At 40.7% G+C, this 21,519-nt stretch overlaps 1 protein-coding gene across 3 annotated transcripts in view; it reads left to right on the forward strand.

Moving 5' to 3' along the window:
• bcl7a (BAF chromatin remodeling complex subunit BCL7A) overlaps positions 1-21,519 on the forward strand; it is a 51,123-nt gene that overhangs the window by 8,569 nt on the left and 21,035 nt on the right. For all 3 annotated transcript variants that reach the window (XR_006315388.2, XM_043715756.2, XM_043715757.2), the window contains exon 2: positions 21,422-21,503. Coding sequence is in view for 2 of the 3 variants with exons in the window: in XM_043715756.2 (XP_043571691.1) it covers positions 21,422-21,503 (82 nt within the window). In the remaining variant the exon portion in view is untranslated. The remainder of the gene's footprint in view (positions 1-21,421; positions 21,504-21,519) is intronic.

The raw sequence follows: 21,519 nt of genomic DNA on the forward strand, positions 1-21,519 counted from the left end.
CAACATATCTAAATCAGGTTGATTAGAAAATATTTATAATTCCATCTCTACTTCAAACTTCCTTTTTTTTTAAAAAAAGGAATAATTATGAATAAGCTTGTTCAATAATCCACACAAACCACCAATTCAGCTAGAGCCTCAGAATACTCAAACTGAGTTTTTCTTTGCCTACCAGGGAATCCAGCCCAGTAGACTTTCTTTCGTACTATCTGTTGCTGACTGACCTATTAACTTGAAGAAGTTGCTGAACAAAATCATAACTTACTTTCAGCCTAAATTCAGTGGTAAAGTCACTAAAATTATCCAACATCAAAGTGGCAACAAAACAAAGTTAAGGTTTGGCAAAATTAGGAAGATACTTGAAAGCATCAGCTACTGAAACCATTCACACTTCACAGGTCTTCACTATATTCAAGATGAGCTAGCTGTCACAATCGCACTTCTCTCATTATGCAGCAACTGTTATCGTTCTGCTTGAGAGTGTGGTGCTGGAAAAGCACTGCAAATCAGGCAGCATCCGAACAGCAGGAGAATCGATGTTTCGGGCAAAAGCCCTTCGTCGTTATCATTCAGGTACCTTATTGATTATAGCTCCTCAAAGTCATCAGGGAATTGTCAAAACCAGCCAAATACCTAGGAAAAATGTATGATTCCTAGGAATTGACTGGATGGCAGCATATGAAGTTAAGGCTTGCATGTCAAGCTACCTCAACATCAAATTCTCATAATCCTGTCAAATTGTCTGAGCTATCTACAGGTTAATGGATAAAGGTTATGTTGATTTTGGATTTGCATGCTAAAAAGAATCTTTTTGGCCTCTGAATGAAGCAAATTACTAGTCATAGAAATAGTTGCATCTTCATCGTGTGAAAGTAGAGTGGTGCTGGAAAAGCACAGCCAATCAGGCAGCATCTGAGGAGTCCAGATGAAGGGCTTTGCCTGAAACATCGATTTTCCTGCTCCTCGGATGCTGCCTGACTAGCTGTGCTTTTCCAGCACCACTCTAATCTAGACTGATTTCCAGCATCTGCAGTCCTCATTTTTGCCTATCGTGACAGTAGTCATTCCAAAGCTTCTCAATGTTTTTGAAGACCTTCAAACTAGGGGACTGTAACAATGAGCATCTATTCAATCGTGATGATTAGCCCATTGAAAGGTCGTACGCTGTTGGCCGAGGATTAATGGAGAAGTTGAGCTTTATGTATTATCTAGAAAAAGGTGCCATGTATCCTACAGCTAAGAGCAAATCTTGGAAGCAAGAGTTATATATCTTTCACTGCAATTATCATAGAATTCTATAGTATGGAAACAGGCCATTTGGCCCAACAAAACCACTCTGACCCTCGAAGGATTCATCCACTACGTTTACCCCTGATTAATGCACCTAACTTGCACATCCCTGAACACTACAGGCAATTTAGCATAGCCAATTCACCTAACAGTAATTCAGTAATTTGCTTTTCTAAATGATTGCATATAACTGAAATTTAAAATACTAAACAATGACTCATTTGATTTTCTTGCCAGGCTCTATCTCATTGTTCCTTTTTCAAATTACTGACTTCAACTCAATTAACCTGATGTTTGCATTGTTGAGTTGTATTGATTTATGTGGAGAATGCTTTGATCGTAATAGTAAAATAGAAAATACTGGAAGTGCTGTGTTTCTTGATAGATGCTACCTGCTCGATCAGCATGTGTTCTTCAGGCAGAACTGGGAAATGTAAGGGATCTACCAGGTTTTAAGAGTACAGCGACAGAGGAAAGGAAGAAAGAACAATCAAAATTAAGGTGAAGGCAAAGTTGGGAAAGATTTTGACAGAAAGCTGTCATTACGACAGAAATGATGTGTTAAGTGTGAAGACTAGTGGGATAAAATCTTACAACAAAGGGAACTCTTGTTAGTGGAGGGGGAGGAAAGAACTGTGAAAAGTTCAATGGACACTGACAAGCCCTCCCAGCCATGATAGGCGGCTGTTCATGGATAAGGAAGTGTACAGACCTTTCTAAACAAAGATGGCACTGTCATAACAAATGACTAAAACTAGGAAAATCCTTTTTACATGCGATGGTATGGGGAAGAGCAGTCAAGGTAGTTTAGAATTGATGAGCTTGAATTGATTGCTTGAATCAGTGATTATTCATTTTTGATCCATTGGTGAAAAATCTTTTGGTGCAATGTCCCAGCAGAAAGTTGATGAAAATGATCTCTAAAGCAGGTACATCTATCTATTTTTAGTTGGTGTTGATGTGATGTCATATCTACAGAGTGGGCCCGAATCTAAAGAAAGGGGCAAGTTTCATACTTGCCAATGCTGACTTGTTTTGAAATCTGGTTGGTTTGTGTAGTTACATGATTACCAATGAGGGTGACAATGACCTAGTGGTATTATTGCTGGACTGTTAACCCAGAGATGCAGATAATGTTCTGGGAATCGACGTTCAAATCCTGCTATGGCAAATGGTGGAATTTCAATTCAATAAAAATCTGGAATTAAGAGACTAATGATTACCATGAATCCATAGTCGATTGTGGAGGAAAAACCCATCTGATTCACTAACATCTTTTAGGGAAGGAAACTGCCATCCTTACCTGGTCTGGTCTGCATGTGACATCAGACCCACAGCAATGTGGTTGACTCTTTACTGTCATCTCAGCATTTAGAGATGGGCAATAAATGCTGCCTGGCCAGCGATGCCTTCATTACGTGAATGAATAAGAAAAATTGATGTGCAGCAATCATCTTTGCGATAATCCTAAAGAAGTAACTGAAGTATCTTTGCTCTGGTAATAATGAACAAGTTCAATGTTGCCAATTCCTAGTTTAACTTGAATTTCTTAAGATGAAAATAGAATGGGTTTGTTTATTGTAAAGCAAGAAAGAAATTTTGTTTGGAAGCTTGAGCTCTAAAGTAGAGGTAAATGTGTTTCTTGGCTTTTGACTGTGGAGTCAATTTGAGGTCTTTTCAAATCTATTAATGTGAACTTTTGCAGAAATGAGAGCCTGGATTTTCTCTGTTCTAATAACCTGCAGATTCCTAATTTTAAACTTTCTTGATTTGGAAGTTTTGAAAAGTAGACTTTTCTGCTGGAATAACTAGTTCCTGAACTGCCCTAAACTTTTAAGGACAAAATCGACAGTTTGTTCTAAACCCAACATTGGTATATTCTGAATACAACTGAAAAACTTGCTCCTGAAGTTAATTTTTAAAAAAAACCTTGCTCAGTGTAGACTCTTCTGAACTGAAAATAAAGCTAACACCCTTGTTTACTCCATCTGTCATAAGGTCATGGAATATAAGGCGTAGGAGCAAAAGTTGGCGATTTGGCTCATTGATTGCTCTGTCATTCAGTGAGATCATAGTTGATCTGGTAATCTCCATTCCACTTACCTGCCATTTTCCCCCATAACCTTTTTTGTGTAAATATATTTATTAGCAAATTTTTTTTAACTTTACAAACATATATAAAATTATTGAAAAATACAATCATTAACAAATACCTCTATAATAAAAAGAAAAAACACAAATTACAATACTGTCTCCTAACTATTAACCTATCCTCTAATACAAAAAAACCCGAACACTGCAAAGCAATACCCAAAAAAGAAAGTAAAGCAAAAAAAAACAAAAAAAACCCCACCAAATACAGAACAGCTATGCTCAGCGCAAAGCTCCCAAATAAAGGAACATGAGCATTGTGTGTATATATATCTGTATTAACTCAGGAGACTACCTCCAGGGCCCAGGGCTTGACAAATCTAACCATCCTGGTTAAACAAGCGTTCTAGTTAAGACAACTGACAAATCTGTTTCCAAATAACTCAAGTAGGGCTGCCATGTCTTATAAAAATGGTCTGTTGTGTAGTGCACCATGTTTGTAAAAAAAAAGTCCAAGGGAATGTGCTCCATAATTAATTTCTACCATCCCAGCAAGCCTGGTGGGTTCTCAGACACCCAATTCATCAGGATAGTCTTCCGTGCACAGTATGCAAGAATATTATTAAATAGTTTCTTCCCATGCCTGTCTAAAGATCCCCCATAACTTTTGAATACATTGTTGATTTAAAGATCTGTTTCTCAGCGTTAAATATGGTTAATGACTCAACATCTAAAGCTCTTTGCTGTAAGGAATTCAGATTTATTCCCCTCAGAAGAACTTTCTCATCCTTTTTACCCAAAATGCGTGACACCTTACTATGAAATTATAGTTTGGCCCAGGGCATACACTCAAGAGAACCTCTTAGCATCCAACCAAAATCCTTCTCTGCTACAGGTTTCTGCACTTTCTTGAATTTAAATAATATTAAACTCTTCTTCCTGTCAAAGTGCATATCCTCCCATTTTCCCACATTACATTCCATCTGCCACATTGTTGCTGTATCACTTAGACGTTATTTTTACCACTTGTCTTCCTGCATATTTTTGTTTTATCCACAAACTTATGGTGCATTTACTTCCATCTTTTAAGTCGTTAATATATATTGTAAATGATTTGATTGTAGCCCGGGTACTGATTCCTGTGGCACTCACTAGTTACAGGTTTCCATCCTGAAAAAGAATCCCTTTATAACTGTTTTCTATTAATAAGCCATTTCCCTAACCATGCAAATATAATACTCCCTACACTGTGGGCAGTTATCTTAAGTAGCCTTCAATTATTATTGTCTTTTGGAAATCTAAATTTATTACATTTGCTCGATTTCCCCTTTATCCTGCTTGATATCTCTTCAACGACTTCTGGTAAACTTATCAGGCATGATTTCCCTTCATGAGGCCATACTGAATCTGCTTAAATACATTAGGGATTGCTAAATGCGCTGCTATTGCATTCTTCACGATAGACTACTAACATTTGTTTTTGGCAATATTTTCACCAGTTGGCTTGTTATAACTTTTTTTTGTCTTTTCCTCTTTTTGAATAAATGTGTTTTCCAATCCTTTGACACTTTTCTAGAATCTAAGGAATCTTGGATGATTACTACCAGTGCATCCGCTATCTCTGCAGCTCCATCCTCTATCTCTGCAGCTCCATCCTCTAATATCCTAGGGTATAGTGCTTAAGGTCCAAGGGACTTATCAGCTATTAGCCCATTTTCCTCTCCTGATGATAGTATTTATTTCCTCTCTCCTTTCTCGGCACTTGATTAATTCAGTGGGCGGCACGGTGGCACAGTGGTTAGCACTGCTGCCTCACAGCGCCAGAGACCCGGGTTCAATTCCCGTCTCAGGCGACTGACTGTGTGGAGTTTGCACATTCTCCCCGTGTCTGCATGGGTTTCCTCCGGGTGCTCTGGTTTCCTCCCACAGTCCAAAGATGTGCAGGTCAGGTGAATTGGCCATGCTAAATTCTCCGTAGTGTTAGGTAAGGGGTAAATGTAGGGGTATGGGTGGGTTGCGCTTCGGCGGGTCGGTGTGGACTTGTTGGGCCGCAGGGCCTGTTTCCACACTAAGTAATCTAATTCATATTTTTGGAATGCTATAAAAGTATGCTACTATGAAAAGTATTTATTCAACATCCCTGCCATTTTCTGGTTTCCCATTATTGCCTTCCTGGCCTCATTGTTTAAGGGGCCTATCTATACTTTGGCCTTTTCCCCCTTTTATACATTTAAACAAGCTAAAGAAGTGCCTAATGTCTGCTTTGATAGTATTTCTTAGTTTAGCCCAAAAGATTTTTTTGCCCCTTCAGTTACTTTTTGGTAGTTTAGTTTTCAGGACTTTCGATAATATCATAAACCACTGTCTGGACATCTACCCAATAACACCACAAGTGTCTGCATTCACCTGCTCACTGACAAACGGTTATATTTTAATCTCAGTTCTGGAAGGTGTATTCTTGAATATAGCTTTACATTTTCTTTTTTGTCATAAACTTACATTCTTCCTTTAAAAGTACATTCGCAGTCTTGAGTGAATATGTTCAGTGACTCTGTTTGTCAGTCTCCAGTCTTTTCCCATAGTCTTGTAATTTTTACCTTTCTGCATAATTATACAATTAAATTTTGAAGGCCTCACTTGAATATACAGTTAGTGCTTTTATAACGTGATGGTTGTGTTCTTGTGCAACCCCATATTATAGAAAAATCGTGCTTTAGAAACAGTGCTTAATGTGTTGGTGTTGTAATCACATTACAGCTGACACAGTTTTAAATGTTCGTGCTTTAGAAACAGTGTCCCCAATTTGTCAATCGTATGACAGCAAATTAGTGTTAATAAAACACTGATAATAGCAGAACAAGTTTCTCCTTGTTTACTTTGTCCAGATCCATTGTCCTTTTAATTATGTCAAATCTCCCCTTTAATTTTTTATTTTCCAAATACATCTTATCCCATCTATTCATTACTGTGAATCCTTTCTGCACTTTATCTTAAGACATTAAAGTCTCCAAATGCCCATTAGAATCTGGCCAACAAGTGGTGGGTGGTGGTTGACCAGTTGAACATAATGACCCCTTTTGAGAGAGTCAGAGTGTGGTGCTGGAAAAAAACACAGCCAGTCGGGCAGCATCCGAGGAGCAGGAGAGTCAACGCTTCGAATGTAAGGCCTTCATCAGGAATGAAGGTGTGGCCCAAGGACTGAGTTAAATGGGAGGGGTGTGGGACTGGGGGAAAGGTAGCTGGGAATGTGATAGGTAGATCAAGGTGGGGATGAAGATGATAGGGTGGAGCAGATAGGTGGGAAGGAAGGAAGGCGGACAAGTAGAACAGTTCAAGAGGGCAGTGCTGAGTTGGAAGGTTGGATCTGGACTAAGGTGTGGGGAGGAGAAATGAGAAAATTAGTGAAATCGACGTTGATCCCGTGTGATTGGAGGGTCCCAAGGTGGAAGATGAGGTGTTCTTCCTGAAGGTGTCTGGTGGCTAGAGTTTGGTGGTGATCGTGGAGGCCCAGAACTTGCATGTCCTTGGAGTAGGAGGGGGGGAGTTGAAGTGGTTGGCTACAGGGCAGTGGAGTTGCTTAATGCATATGTCCTGACTATTTTCTCTGAAACATTCCGCAAGTTGGCATCCTATCTCCCCAATGTAGGGGAGACCACATCAAGAGCAATTGTCACAGCAGATGATGCATGTAGGAGTACAGGTAAATCTCTGTGGAAGGATCCTTTTGAGGCCTTGGCGGTGAGGGGGTGGGGAGTTGTGGGCGCAGGTTCTGTGCTTTTTGTGGTAGAGGAAGATGCTGGGAGTGGAAGGTGCTGGTGTAGCTGCAGACGATGGACTGTTTCATGTAGCCAACAAAGAGGTAGGCATAGCTGGTGCTCATAGTTACCCCTTTGATCTGGAGGAAGTGGGAGGATTAAAAAGAGAAATTAATGGTGAGGACCAGTTCAGCTAATCAAATGTGTCAGTGGAACGGTACTGGTTGGGTCAGCAGGAGAGGAACAAACCGAGGGCTTGGAGGCCTTCGTGATGGTGGATGGATGTGTACTGAGACTGGATGTCAATGGTGAAGATGAGATGTTGGGGGCCAGGGAAGCAAAAATCTTCGAAGAGGTGGAGGGTGTGTATAGTATCCAGAACATATTTGGTGAGATCTTGGACCAAGGAGGACAGGATGCAGAGAGAAGTTGGGTATGGCAGGAGTAGGCTGAGACGATGGGTCGACTGGGGTAGTCAGGTTTGTGAATTTTAGGTAGAGGTAGAATTGGGCAGTGCGGAGCTCCCACACTGAGGTTGGAGGCTGGTGGGCGATCCCCTGAGTTGATGGGCTGTGGATGGTCTGAGAGATAATGGTTTGGTCATGGGAGGAGAGGTCATGTTTGAGGGGGCAGTACTATTCTTAATGCTGTAGTGATAGTATTTTTGAGTGTAGTTGTGAGAGAATAGTGATGCTATTCTTGATCCAGTCCTACCATGTCCTAATTAATCTCTTTAGATAAGTTGAGAACCAGTTTCACAGGTCTCATTTGTTGAAAGGACTCAGTATACATGTATTGCATTTGCTATGTTAGTGCATACAGTATCAGTCCAGAGTGTCCTTCAGCAACTGAAATATGTTTGGGGTTCATTACCAGGAAGGGTATCCTATCTTGATTCTGAAAATGCTGTATTGTTCGTGTTAAACTCAGCTCTCAACTTCAGTTTTACTGCAGATCCTTTGCAGCCACAGTTTGGCAAATAGTGTTGCTAGTAATGGCAATCCCACCCTCAAACCTTTTAAGCATTTAAGCTCTAGTCTGCAGCTTACTGAAACCCATACTGAGCATCTGTGAGTGGGTTATTGCTGAGTAAATGCAGCTTGATAATGCTATTAGCTCCATGTTTTTTGGTTTAAGAATGGGCTGGAGCTATAGTCAACTCGATTGAATTTGCCTTGCTTTTGGTGGCTGGGCACTTTTTTCTTTTCTCTGTCAGGTAGATGTCAGGTTATAGCTAGATTTAGCTAGGAGCACAGCTATTTCTGGGGCCCCAGTCATACTTATTACAGATGGGATGTAATCAGGGCGCAACCTTTCCTTTTTCCACTGTCTACTATTTCTTTTCCTGGATTGAATCGATTGCGCTGCAGACTTGCCCCTCTGGAATTGGGGACTTTGGGAGGAGGCCTAGAAGAGTCTCCATTTTATGCTTCTGGCTGAAAATAGCTTTGAATACAGTGTCATTTGCATTTGACATTTTGGAATTAATGATCCAGGTTCCTGAATAATTGAGAGTCTGAGCTTTCTCCTTGTTCTGCTACTTGCTTTAATTATCCTTTATCATGACTGGGTGTGGCAGAACTACAGAACTCTTATCTGATCATTGGTGTACGTGTAACTTGTGAACAGGTTTTTGGTTCTGTGTTATAGTTTCACTAGGTTTGTACCTCGTCTTTGTGGAGGTGCCAGTATTAGACTGGGGTGGACAAACTTAACAATCACACAACACCAGGTTATAGTCCAACAGGTTTATAAAGTCATAGAAATGTACAGCACAGAAGCTGACCCTTTGGTCTAACTCGCCCATGCTGACCAGATCTCCCAACCCAATCTAGTCCCATGTGCCAGCACCTGGCCCATATCCCTGCAAACCCTCCCTATTCATATATCCGTTCAAATGCCTTTTAAATGTTGCAATTGTACTAACCTCCACCACTTCCTCTAGTAGCTCATCCCATACCTGTATCACCCTCTGTGAAAACGTTGCCCCTTGAGTGTCTCTTATATCTTTCCCCTCTCACCCTAAACCTATGCCCATTTAGTTATGGACTCTCCCACCTCAGGCAAAATACATTGTCTATTTATCCTATCCATGCCTCTCGTGATTTTGCAAACCTCTATAAGATCATCCCTCAACCTCTGACGCTTCAGGGAAAACAGCCCCAGCCTGTTCAACCTCTCCCTATAGCTCAATCCTCCAACCCTGGCAATATCCTCGTAAATCTTTTCCAAACGCTTTTAAGTTTCACGATCTCTTTCTGATAGGAAGGAGACTAAAATTACGTGTAATATTCCAAATGTAGCACATGGTGGCTCAGTGGTTAGCACTGCTGCCTCACAGCACCAGGGTCCCAGGTTCGATTCCAGTCTCTGGCGATTGTCTGTGTGGAGTTTGCATACTCTCCCCTTGCCTGCATGGGTTTCCTCCCACAGTTCAAAGATGTGTAAGTCAGGTGTATTGGCTATGGTAAATTGCGCATGGTGTTAGGTGTATTACTCAGAGGGAAATGGGTCTGGGTGGGTTCTCTTCAGAGGGTCAGTGTGGTCTGGTTGCTGCAGGGTCTGATTCCCCACTGTAGAGAATCTAATCTAATCAATGTCCTGTACAGCCGCAACATGACCTCTCAACACCTCAACTCAATACTCTGACCAATAAAGGAAAGCATACCAAATGCCGCCTTCACTATCCTATCTACCTGTGACTCCACTTTCAAAATGCTATGAGCCTGCAATCCGAGGTCTTTGTTCAGCAACACTCCCGAAGACCTTACCATTGAGTGTATGAGTCCTGCGAAGATTTGCTTTCCCAAAATACAGCACCTCACATTTATCTGTTAAACTCCACCTACGCTCTTCAGCCTATTGGCCCATCTGATCAAGATCCCGTTGTATTCGGAGGTAACCTTTTTTGCTGTCCGCTATACTTCCAATTTTGTTGTCATCTGCAAACTTACTAACTATACCTCATGTTTACATCCAAACCTTTTGTATAAATGATGAAAAGTAGCAGTCCCAACACTGATCCTTGTAGCACTCCACTGCTCACAGGCCTTTAGTCTGAAAAACAACCCTTGACCACCACTCTCTGTCTTTATCAAAATGGCGAGGTCTCCCTGTATTCTGAGATCTAACCTTGCTAACCAGTTTCTCATGGGGAACCTTGTCAAATGCCTTACTGAAGTCTACATAGATCACATCCACTGCTCTGCCCTCATCAATCATCTTTGTTACTACTTCAAAAACTTAATCAAGTTTGTGAGACATGATTTCCCACGCACAAAGCCACATTGATTATCACTAATCAGTCCTTGCCTTTCCAAATACATGAACGTCCTGTCCCTCAGGATTCCCTCCAACAACTTGCCCACCACCCATGTCAGGCTCACTGGTCTATAGTTCCCTGGTTTGTCCTTACCACCTTTCTTAAACAGTGGCACCACCGTAGCCAACCTCCACTCTTCCAGCACCTCACCTGTGCCTATCGATGATACAGATATCTTAGCAAGAGGCCCAGCATTCACTTCCCTAGCTTCCCACAGGGTTCTAGGGTACACTTGATCAGGTCCTGGGGATTTATCCACTTTTATGCTTTGAGACATCCAGCACTTCCTCCTCTATAGTATGGACATTTTTGAAGATGTCACTATCAATTTCATACATTCTATATCTTCCACACCCTTTTCCACAATAAACACTGATGCAAAATACTCATTTAGTATTCCCCCCCCCCAATCTCCTGCTTCACCATACAAAGGGCACCTTGCTGATCTTTGAGGCCCCCTATTTTCTCCCTTTTGTCCTTGATGTATTAGTAAAAACCCTTTGGATTCTCCTTAGCTTTGGCAAATACAGTTATGTCATGTCCCCTTTTTGCCCTCCTGATTTCTCTCACGGTGGCTCAGTGGTTAGCACTGCTGCCTAACAGCACCAGGGTCCCAGGCTCGATTCCAGACTCGGGCGACTGTGTGTGTGTGTGGAGTTTGCACATTCTCCCTGTGTCTGCATGGGTTTCCTCCGGGTGCTCTGGTTTCCTCCCACAGTCCAAAGATGTGCCATGGTGAATTGGCCATGCTAAATTGTCCCATAGTGTTAGGTCAATTAATCAGAGGGAGGTGGGTCTGGGTGGGTTACTCTTCGGAGGGTCGGTGTGGACTGGTTGGGCCGAAGGGCCTGTTTCCACACTGTAGGGAATCTAATCTAATACTCCTACTGCTCTTATGCTCTTCTAAGGATTCACTCTATCTATCTATCTATCTATCTTGTCTATACTTGAGATATGCTTCCTTTTGTTTCCTTATCTGAAAACTCAATTCCTCTAATCATCCAGCATTCCCTATACCTACCAGCCTTTTCTTTCGCCCTAAAAGGAATATACTATCTCTGGACTCTCATCTCATTTCTGAAGGCTTCCTATTTTATAGCCATCCCTTTTACCTGTAAGCATCAAGACCCAATCAGCTTTTTAATACTGTCAAAATTTGCCTTCCTCTTATTTAGAAATTCAACTTTAAATCTGGTCTATTCTTTCCATTACTGTTTTAAAACTAATAGAATAATGGTCGCTGGCCCCAAAATGCTCCCCCACTGACACCTCAGTCACCTGCCCTGCCTTATTTCCCAAGAGTAGGTCATGTTTTGCACCTTCTCCAGTAGGTACATCCACATACTGAAATCAGCAAGTTTTCTTGTACACACTTAACAAATTCCTCTCCATCTAAGCCCTTAACACTATGGCAGTCCCAGTCTATATTTGGAAAGTTAAAATCCCCTACCATAACCACCCAATTATTCTTACAGATAACTGAAATCTCCTTACAAATTTGTTTCTTGATTTCCAGCTGACTATTAGGGGATCTGTAATACAGTCCCAATAATGTGATCATCCCTTTCTTGTTTATCAGTTCAACCCAAATAACTTCCCTGGATGTATTTCCGGGAATATCCTCCCTCATTCCAGCTATAATGCTATCCCTTATCAAAACCACCACTCCCCCTCCTCTCTCTCGCCTCCCGTTCTGTTTTTCGTTTGGTATTTGTATCCTGGAACATTAAGCTATCTGTCTTGTCCATCCCTGAGCCGCATTTATGTAATTGCTATGATATCCCAGTCTCCTGTTCGTAACCGTGCCCTGAGTTCATCTGACTTCCCTGTTAGCCGCCTTGCATTGAAATAAATGCAGCTTAATTTATTAGTCCTACCATGTTCCCTGCTTTGTCCCTGCCTGCCCTGACTGTTTGACTTGCTTCTTTTCTCAACAGTACCAGTCTCAGATTGATCTCTTCACTATCTCCCTGCCCCCGCCCCTCCAATATATTAGTCCTCCCTGCCAGTGTATTAGTCCTCTTCCAGTTCAGGTGCAATCCGTCCTTCTTGTCCAGGTCACTTCTACCCCAGAAGAGATTCCAATGATCCAAAAATGAATCCTTCTCCCATACACCAGCTCCTCAGCCATGCATTCATCTGATCTATCCTCCTATTCCTACCCTCACTTACTCGCAGCACTGGGAGTAATCCAGACATTACTACTCTCGAGGATCTCCTTTTCAAATTCCTGCCTAACTTTCTCTCTCTCTCTCCTCCCTTTAGATCTCATCCTTTTCCCTTCCAATGTCATTGGTTCCAATTTGTACATTGACCTCCTGCTGGGCCCTCTACATTTTCCAAAACAGATGACTCCTGCACTACCTGCCTACCTCTCTACCTTTCCTGGAGTTAACCCATCTATGTGACTGTATCTGCAACTTTTCTCCCTTCCTTGAAACGCATAAAAGTGGATAAGTCCCCAGGACCTGATCAGGGGTACCTGAGAACTCTGGGGGAAGCTAGAGAAGTGATTGCAGGGCCTCTTACTGAGATATTTGTATCAACAATAGTCACAGGTGAGGTGCCGGAAGACTGGAGGTTGGCTAATGTACTGCCACTGTTTAAGAAGGGTGGTAAGGACAAGCCATGGAACTATAGACCAGTGAGCCTGAGGTCGGTGGTGGGCAAGTTGTTGGAGGGAATCCTGAGGGACAGGATGTACATGTATTTGGAAAGGCAAGGACTGATTAGGGATAGTTAACATGGCTTTGTGCATGGGAAATCATGTCTCACAAACTTGATTGAGTTTTTTGAAGAAGTAACAAAGAGGAATGATGACGACAGAGCAGTGGATGTGATCTATATGGACTTCAGTAAAGTGTTTGACAAGGTTCCCCATGGGAGACTGGCGTGCAAGGTTAGATCTCATGGAATACAGGGAGAACTAGCCATTTGGATACAGAACTGGCTGAAAAGTAGAAGACAGCGGGTGGTGGTGGAGGGTTGTTTTTCAGAGAAGAGGCCTGTAACCAGTGGTGTGCCACAAGGATCGGTGCTGGATCCTCTACTTTTTTATCACTTGCATAAATGATTAGTATGTGAGCATAAGAGGTACAGTTAGTGAGTTTGCAGGTGACACCAAAATTGGAGGTGTAGTGGACAGCGAAGGGGGTTACTTCAAGTTACAATGGGATCTTGACCAGATGGGCCAATGGGCCGAGAATTATCAGATGGAGTTTAATTCAGATAAATGCGAGGTGCTGCATTTTGAGAAAACAAATCTTAGCAGGACTTATACACTTAATGGTAAGGTCCTAGGGAGTGTTGCTGAACAAAGAGACCTTGGAGTGCAGGTTCATAGCTCCTTGAAAGTGGAGTTGCAGGTAGATAGGATAGTGAGGAAGACGTTTGATATGCTTTCCTTTATTGGTCAGAGTATTGAGTACAGGAGTTGGGAGGTCATGTTGCGGCTGTACAGGACATTGGTTAGGCCACTGTTGGAATATTGCGTGCAACTCTGGTCTCCTTCCTATCGGAAAGATGTTGTGAAACTTGAAAGGGTTCAGAAAAGATTTACAAGGATGTTGTCAGGGTTGGAGGATTTGAGCTATAGGGAGAGGCTGAACAGGCTGGGGCTGTTTTCCCTGGAGCGTCAGAGACTGAGGGGTGACCTTATAGAGGTTTACAAAATTGAGGGGCATGGATAGGGTAAATAGGCAAAGTTTTTTCCCTGAAGTCGGGGAGTCCAGAACTAGACTGGTGAGGGGGAAAGATATAAAAGAGACTTAAGGGGCAACGTTTTCATACAGAGGGTGGTATGTGTATGGAATGAGCTGCCAGAGTAAGTGGTGGAGGCTGGTACAATTGCAACATTAAAGAGGCATTTGTATAAGTATTTGAATAGGAAGGGTTTGAAGGGACACAGACCGGGTGCTGGAAGGTGGGACTAGATTGGGTTGGGATATCTGGTTGGCATGGACGGGTTGGACCAAAGGGTCTGTTTCCATGCTGTACATTTCTAGACTCTGACTGCCATCCATCGTTTGGAAGTACTAGCTTTCAGAGCACTACTCCATCAGGTAATTAGTGGGGCAGGATCATAAGCCAGGAATTTATAGCAAAACGTCTGTGCCATGCAATTAAAACTATATATTGAACAACTATAAATTGTTGTTAAGTCCTTTCATCTTTTAGAATGGGTTGCAGGTTTTGGTACACTAATATGCAAATCCCAGAACTACTTTTAAGTCACAAATTAGTTCTGGGATTTATGTATTAATGAACCAAAACCTACAACCTATTCTAAAGATGAAAGACTTAACTGCTATCTAGTTTGTTCAATATATTGTTTTAATTGCATGATACTGTGAATATTTGCTATAAATTCTGTCTTATGATCCTGCCCCACTAGTTACCTGATGAAGGAGCAGTGCTCTCAAAGCTAGTACTTCCAAATAAACCTGTTGGACTATAACCTTGTGTTGTGATTTTTAATTTTTTTGGGGGGCAGCTTAATGGTGTTCTAAGCACGCTATTCCACGTTTTTTTGAATCCGGATTGTAGCCTTAGGTTAATGGTAAAGTGAAAGATATGCTTGGCATTAGGTTACCGGTTGTTGACTGTGATACTACATGTGACTCTCAGTGCCATGGTGCTTAGTTATAAGATGTTTTGAATCTGCTCCATTAACTTGAGCGAACACAATGTGTCTTCATTGGAAAGACACAAATCAGGCTTGACAATGACTGTTTAGTGGCCACTGCAGCCTCTGACAAGGAGAATGGTTAGATAAGTAGCTATTTTCCTTGTATTGGTTCTGTTACCACCAACCATAAGCCAATCTGGCAGAAATGTCCTTCAGAGCTTGGTCAGCAGTGGTGCTACTGAATCCTCATTACACAGTGAGTAATGAAGTCCCCATCCAGAGTACATTCAATGACCATGGTAACCTCAGTGAGTGCCTCTTCCAAGTGGTGTCCAATATGCAGACAAATGCATCAGGCATGGGAATGATAGATCCTAATCAGGGCATTTACTTGCATAAAGTTTGAGATTACAAAATTGAATATAAAAATGGACTGAGAATTTGCCTTGGCAAGGTCAAGGTTTCTTTAGTTGTGAGGGCAGGCTATAAAAGTGTTTTAAAAACTTGTCCTGAATCTGACACTGTGACAAATAGCTAATTTTCTTTTAAAAATGTATAATTTTGGTATTACATATTGCTGGGAGCATAGAAGTGGCATAATTAGGAGGTGGACTAGTTGTGATGTGAGAAGTTTGATATTCTGATCTCTTGGGTTATCTAGGGACATATGTACATAATGTGTAAAGAGATTGTGTTGTTTGAGCAGAGCTCTGACTTTGAGGGTGAGCTTGCCATACTCTTTATCAGGTGCACAGAAGAATAATTTCTAACCATAGGAGATAAAAACAATTTTAAAGGCCAGATCTTTGTAATGGAGATGGTTTTGTAACTGATGGTATGAGCAAATGAAGAAACAGACTCTTGATGTATAAAAAGTTGGTTGTAGAAAATTTGTAAATTAGAGAGATGAGCATATTTTAAACCATCATAGATGTCCTGACTTGTATTGCCTTCCTACTATCAGGATAAAGAACTTGACAGGATGGCCGTGATGTAGGATGGATGTACTGCAGAAGGAATGAGTGAGACTTGGCACCAAGACAGGCAGACTGCATTACCTGGAAGAACAGGCAAGAAAAGGACCATGAAAGACAACTAGATTTATTGGAGCTGATTTAAATAATTACTTTTTGCTTTCTCAACTTTAGTTTAAAGTAAATTTTTTGAAAGTAGGCTTAAAGAGTAGGTCAGCTTGGCTGCATGGGGTGGGGATGTTGTGGCTAAGACAATTGTGTTTAGGAAAAGTCTCCAGCTGAAAAATATTAATTTCCACATTTTGGAAATTGAGTTGTAAAGTGGTTGTCTCTACCTCTGGACCCAGAGACTTGTGAAAGGCATAGTAGTAATGTTCTTGTTTTTGGACAAGGAGACTTGAGTTCAAATCCCACCTGTTTCCACATAGGTCGTAATATCTGAACGGGTTGATCAGAAAATATCTGGAATTAGAGTTACAGCTAGTATCTTGGTGCATTCACAAAGTTAAGAACTAGCACATTTAATGAAGTATTCACAATGTAGATCAAGTCCAGGCAAGTGGAGAAGGTGTGGGTGATTTGCAGTGCAATCTGGAAAGGCGGGGAGATTGGGCAGAGTGCCTTGAGTGTCTCATACACTAATTGGTTTTGCATTTTGGATTCTGTTGAGGGCAATAGTTTTTCAGAAGAAAGCGATAGTTGACCTTTATGGCAACGGAAGTGACTCAACGGAAGTGACTCAGCAGAAGTTTGTTTTTGGGCAGGGTGGAATAGGGTTGTGGTGATGGGGAAAGGATGTTAGAAGGGCAATAGTGGTAGACTATTTGTAATGGAAACGGGCATTTCTGACATAGGCGTTAATCCAGGATGGTACGTTGCCTCTCCAGTACCAGCTTAAGGATGTTACAGTAAAGTTGAAGGACCATATTTTGGGAAGGATTGAAGAGCCAGAGATTATGATCCACGTTGGCACCAATGACATTGGTAGAATGAAATCCTGAAAGTAGAGTTTAGGGTGCTAGGCAAGTGACTGAAAAGCAGGACCTGTACAGCAGTAATTTCTGAGTTACAAATCAGTATGGAAAAGAGATTGATGTAATTAATGTGTCTGAAAATAATGGTGTCAAAGGAGAGGGATTTGGATTAACATTGACTATGTAAGAATCTCAAGAAAAATAATTCAATGTAACTGCAATACGCCAATGTCTGTAAACAGCCAAAATTTATTAAGCTGTGGAGGAACCATTAACACTCTTCACAATGCTTGTGAAACCATTGTCAAGGGATCTCTGAACAAAGGGACATTCTTCCTTTGTATGAGTTTTACATTACAGTCAGTAACACCCACAAGACAACCCCCTGCCATTTCCCCACAGTCACATGTCACTCAAGACACAATGTAGTGGTCACATCATTTCCAGAAACAATGTATTGTAAATCATCCCTTAATGGCCAGATCTGTTGTGAATCGTTTTATTAACTGCAAGGAGTAGTCAGAATTTTAATTGTAATGTTCTTACTGATTTCTGAATACAGGATGATAGTTCTTTTACTTCAAATAACTAGGAAATGGCCATGCAAATGGCTCTGAATGGTAAGGGATGGGAATGTAAATTCCTTACATTCTACCTGTAAGATCGAGACATACCACCCTACGACAGGGGCATACCACTCTAGCCTTGGGACATCCAGTTTCCTGCAGGTCGCCTGAAGATGAATGTTTTAGGATTTGGCAAAGGAGGACTAGGCAATTGAGAGATTGTAATGTTAATGTAAAGTGACAAGAAATAGAAAAACAGCTTCTATAGCTTTAAAGCTTCTATTGGTATTCCAAAGAGACTAGCAAAGAGCAAATAAGAGTCCATTATAGGCAGGGCAAGGTTTTGTTTTCATAGAAAATGGAGAAGTGGCAATGAAGCAAAAAAGCTGTTTCCTCAGAGAAAGACACAAATCTTCTGAAATAATTAAGATTAAAGAGTTTAATGAGCATGTGGAATTGAAAGAAAGTAATACTTGTAAAATAGTTTTATTGGAGAAATTAAAGGGACCAAAATTTAGGGAAATCTTGGATCTGATGACCTTAACCTTAATGCTGAAAGAGATAGCCACAAACATATAGTGGATATATTGGTGAAAATCTAAAGAAATTCTATCAATTTTGCAATGGTGCCTGCAGATTGGAAGTCTGAAAATCTTAACTCCATTGTTTAAGAAAGGGGAGAGGAGAATATGGGAAAACTACAGACCTGTTAGCTCGACATCAGTAATATTTACTTATGTTTCAAGAAAGACCTGGAGGCCAAAGTGTTTAACAGCAGAAGCTTTGTAAAGAATTGTTTTGCAGACAAGCCCTCCTTTTCAGTCTCTTGCCTTGCACCTAAATTCTACTTTCAGGACCTCATTCTGCCAAAGATATTGATGCCAATATCGACAACAACCTCTAGCTTTTCAGCCTTTCATCTCCAGAATGACTGATGACATGATTGGAGTTTTAAAGTGACAGTCTGCCATATTTAGCAAATACGCAACATCCCTCACTCTACTCCAGAGGTTCCTGCAATTAAAACATTTTACAATATTTGCAATCGTACATGCAATAGTCAGTAAGAAAGATGTTCTGGGGTATGTGGCTGTCATTGCAGCTTGGGTGTCAGTTTATTTTTCTTATTTGCTTTAACCTCTTGTGTTTTTAGGTGCAATGGTGCTAACGGAGGTAGGTTGTGAAACTTGTGCAAGTACGTCTTCTCAATTTCAGAGTTGAGCCCTGGCCACCCCAAAAATAGCGTATGGCTATCTTGTTCATTCTGGCAATGTCACAGTGCCCGTCATGTAGTTGATTAACAAAGGGTTCCTTTGATGTGGTGTCATGAAGACCCTCATTCTCCATAGAAGACATCCTGCTTGTACAGTTATTGCTAGCTTCCATGTGACAAATGACTTCAGTTCTGGTGTTCTTTCTGTGATCTTGACACAAAAGTACCACATCCATCACTTTTGATAGTAGTGGATCATTTCTAGTGTGCTGCTTGATCTGTCGTAACTGGAGTGTTGTCTGCTGCTTCAAAGTGGAAAATGTCTACATAAGGATTGTTTCTGGTCAACTCATTTGGCAAAAGTTATCTAGAGAGTCCATCAGCATTCCCATGTAAGTTGGATTGCTGATACTTATTGCATAAGTATGAGTTGATAGTAACAACGTCCATTTCTGCATATGGTTCACTAAAAGAGAAGGTGACTTAAAAATTGAGATTGGTGCTCTTAGTATTGTAAATTCCTGCCATGTACATGTATTGGTTAAATAGTGTAATGCCAAAAAATGATTGAGAGCTTCTTTCTCTATCTGTGCAGGGTTCATTTTTACTTTAATGATTTTGATGCCAAGACTATTGGCTACTCTTCAGTACTGGGTAAAATGTGAGAAATGACACCTCCTACTTCATTTGGTGATGCTTGATGTTTGCTTCAACAGTAGCTAGGTCAAAATGGGTCAGGACCTCTGACCCAAGCCTCTTTGACTTGTGTAAAATTTCTTTCATGTTGATCTTCTCACTTTTTAAATTCTTTTCAGAATAATAAATTGTGCTACGGCTTGAGAATGGTTACAAGATTTGTGACAAACCTATCATATTGATTTAGCAAGCCCAAAATAATTCTTTTAGGTGCTGATACCTCAGGTATGGCTTTTGCTTTTGAAGGTGATTATTGTAGTCCCTTAGTATCAGTGGCATGACCTAAATATTCAGAGTTTTAAAAATAATTTATCTCTCTTCCCTCTCTGGCCATAATCTTCATGCCTCTGCAGAGTAACTCTAAATTGTGGAAATGCTCCTCATTTCTCCCCATGACCTCCAATATCTTTTAGCTAATACTAGACTCCTTTGAATCCGCTTAAAAGTTGGTCAGTGGCAAGTTGGAAAGACTGGTGCAGACATGATTCCAAATGGAGGTGTCTTGTATATGAATAGCCCTTTTATGTTACAATTAGGAAGTATTTTGTGACTCAGTCAAGCCTATTTCCAGATGAATGTAGATCCTAACGTCAATTTTACTGAAAAGCTGACCTCCACCTTATCCAGCAAAAAGGTCAAAGAGCACTGCTCACCACATAGATTAATAGTAACCTGAAAATTTCAGTAGATACATACTGATCCATCTTTTTTCATCCCTGATAAGAGTGCGGCCTGTCTTGACCAACCTCGCTAATTCTGTCTTGACTTTTAGTCTGATTTGAATAAAGCACTGATTAGCCTTGCAGTATTTAATTTTAATATGTCATGCTTAAAATCAATGTGACTAAGATATTTTCCATGTATCCCAGATCCCCATTGAAAACAGTGACATGTTTCTTTAGAATTTGAGAGAGATCAATCTCAGAATCTGACAAGCAATTTGCTTCAGCTCAATTGTTTGATTTTCTCCAACCATGTTCTTCTGAATAAAGTTGGAACATTTCATTTTGGTTAAGTGTAAAAGCAAATCTTCAGACTGACCATATAACTCAACTCAGCATTCATATTAATACAATGCTTGTGTATGTTCTGTTAATACAGTTTTGAGTGTTGCAGTACTGTCTCTCTGCAGCTTCTGATACCTGCTTTCAGGTAACAATAAAACTGTTGCCTGGTGTCTGTCTCCATTCTCACCCAGGATAACCTCGTATCAGTTGGTGTTGCCAGCAATAGCCAATGTGTTTAATAACAGTTCCTCTTCAAACTGAAAGTCTGGCTTTTCTTCTATTTCTGCACCATGTAGATTTTCTTCCTCTGAGTGAGCCAAGTTTGATTTTTCCCAATTGCAGGCAAGGCAGTGATTGCAAATCAATGTGAGAAGCCTATGATATTTTAATGCATATCCTTAATAGGAGCAAAGGAACAAAAACTATTTTTATAAAGCACCTTGCACGTTTCTGAGCACTTCAGAGTTAATACACTTTTTGTTGCTGGAGAGATGTGAAAGCCACATTGTAGACAACATAGTTCCACATACAGCACTTAGATAACTAACATTACCAGAAACAGAAACAGATTTGATCATGTTGAAAATTGTTGAACTGGGCATTAGATGCTCCCTGATGCTGCTTTCATAGTTATTTTTAACATTTACTTCCACCTGACAAGAAATTAGAGTCTTGGTTTAATAACTTATCCAAAGGACTTTGTATATTTGTCTTCTGAATTTCTTTGAACTCCATTTCATGTTCTTTGTCAGCACTTGTATACAATATCTCCAAAATGCTATCTTAGATTTTAATTAATAGCAAGAAAAATGGTAAATTGTAATCACTTTTACATGAGCATGAAAATATAAAAACACTGAAGTACCCTTATTTGAGTTTTAAATCTGTTTCTTTCCTGAAACACAGGGAGAAGAAATGGGTAACTGTTGGTGATACATCACTAAGAATCTACAAGTGGGTGCCTGTAACAGAACCTAAAGTTGATGATGTAAGTTGTTCTGTAG

This window comes from Chiloscyllium plagiosum, unplaced genomic scaffold (assembly GCF_037043375.1).
Source record: "Chiloscyllium plagiosum isolate Xiang-an unplaced genomic scaffold, Cpla_swu_hap1 HiC_scaffold_24, whole genome shotgun sequence".
Lineage (NCBI taxonomy): Eukaryota > Metazoa > Chordata > Chondrichthyes > Orectolobiformes > Hemiscylliidae > Chiloscyllium > Chiloscyllium plagiosum.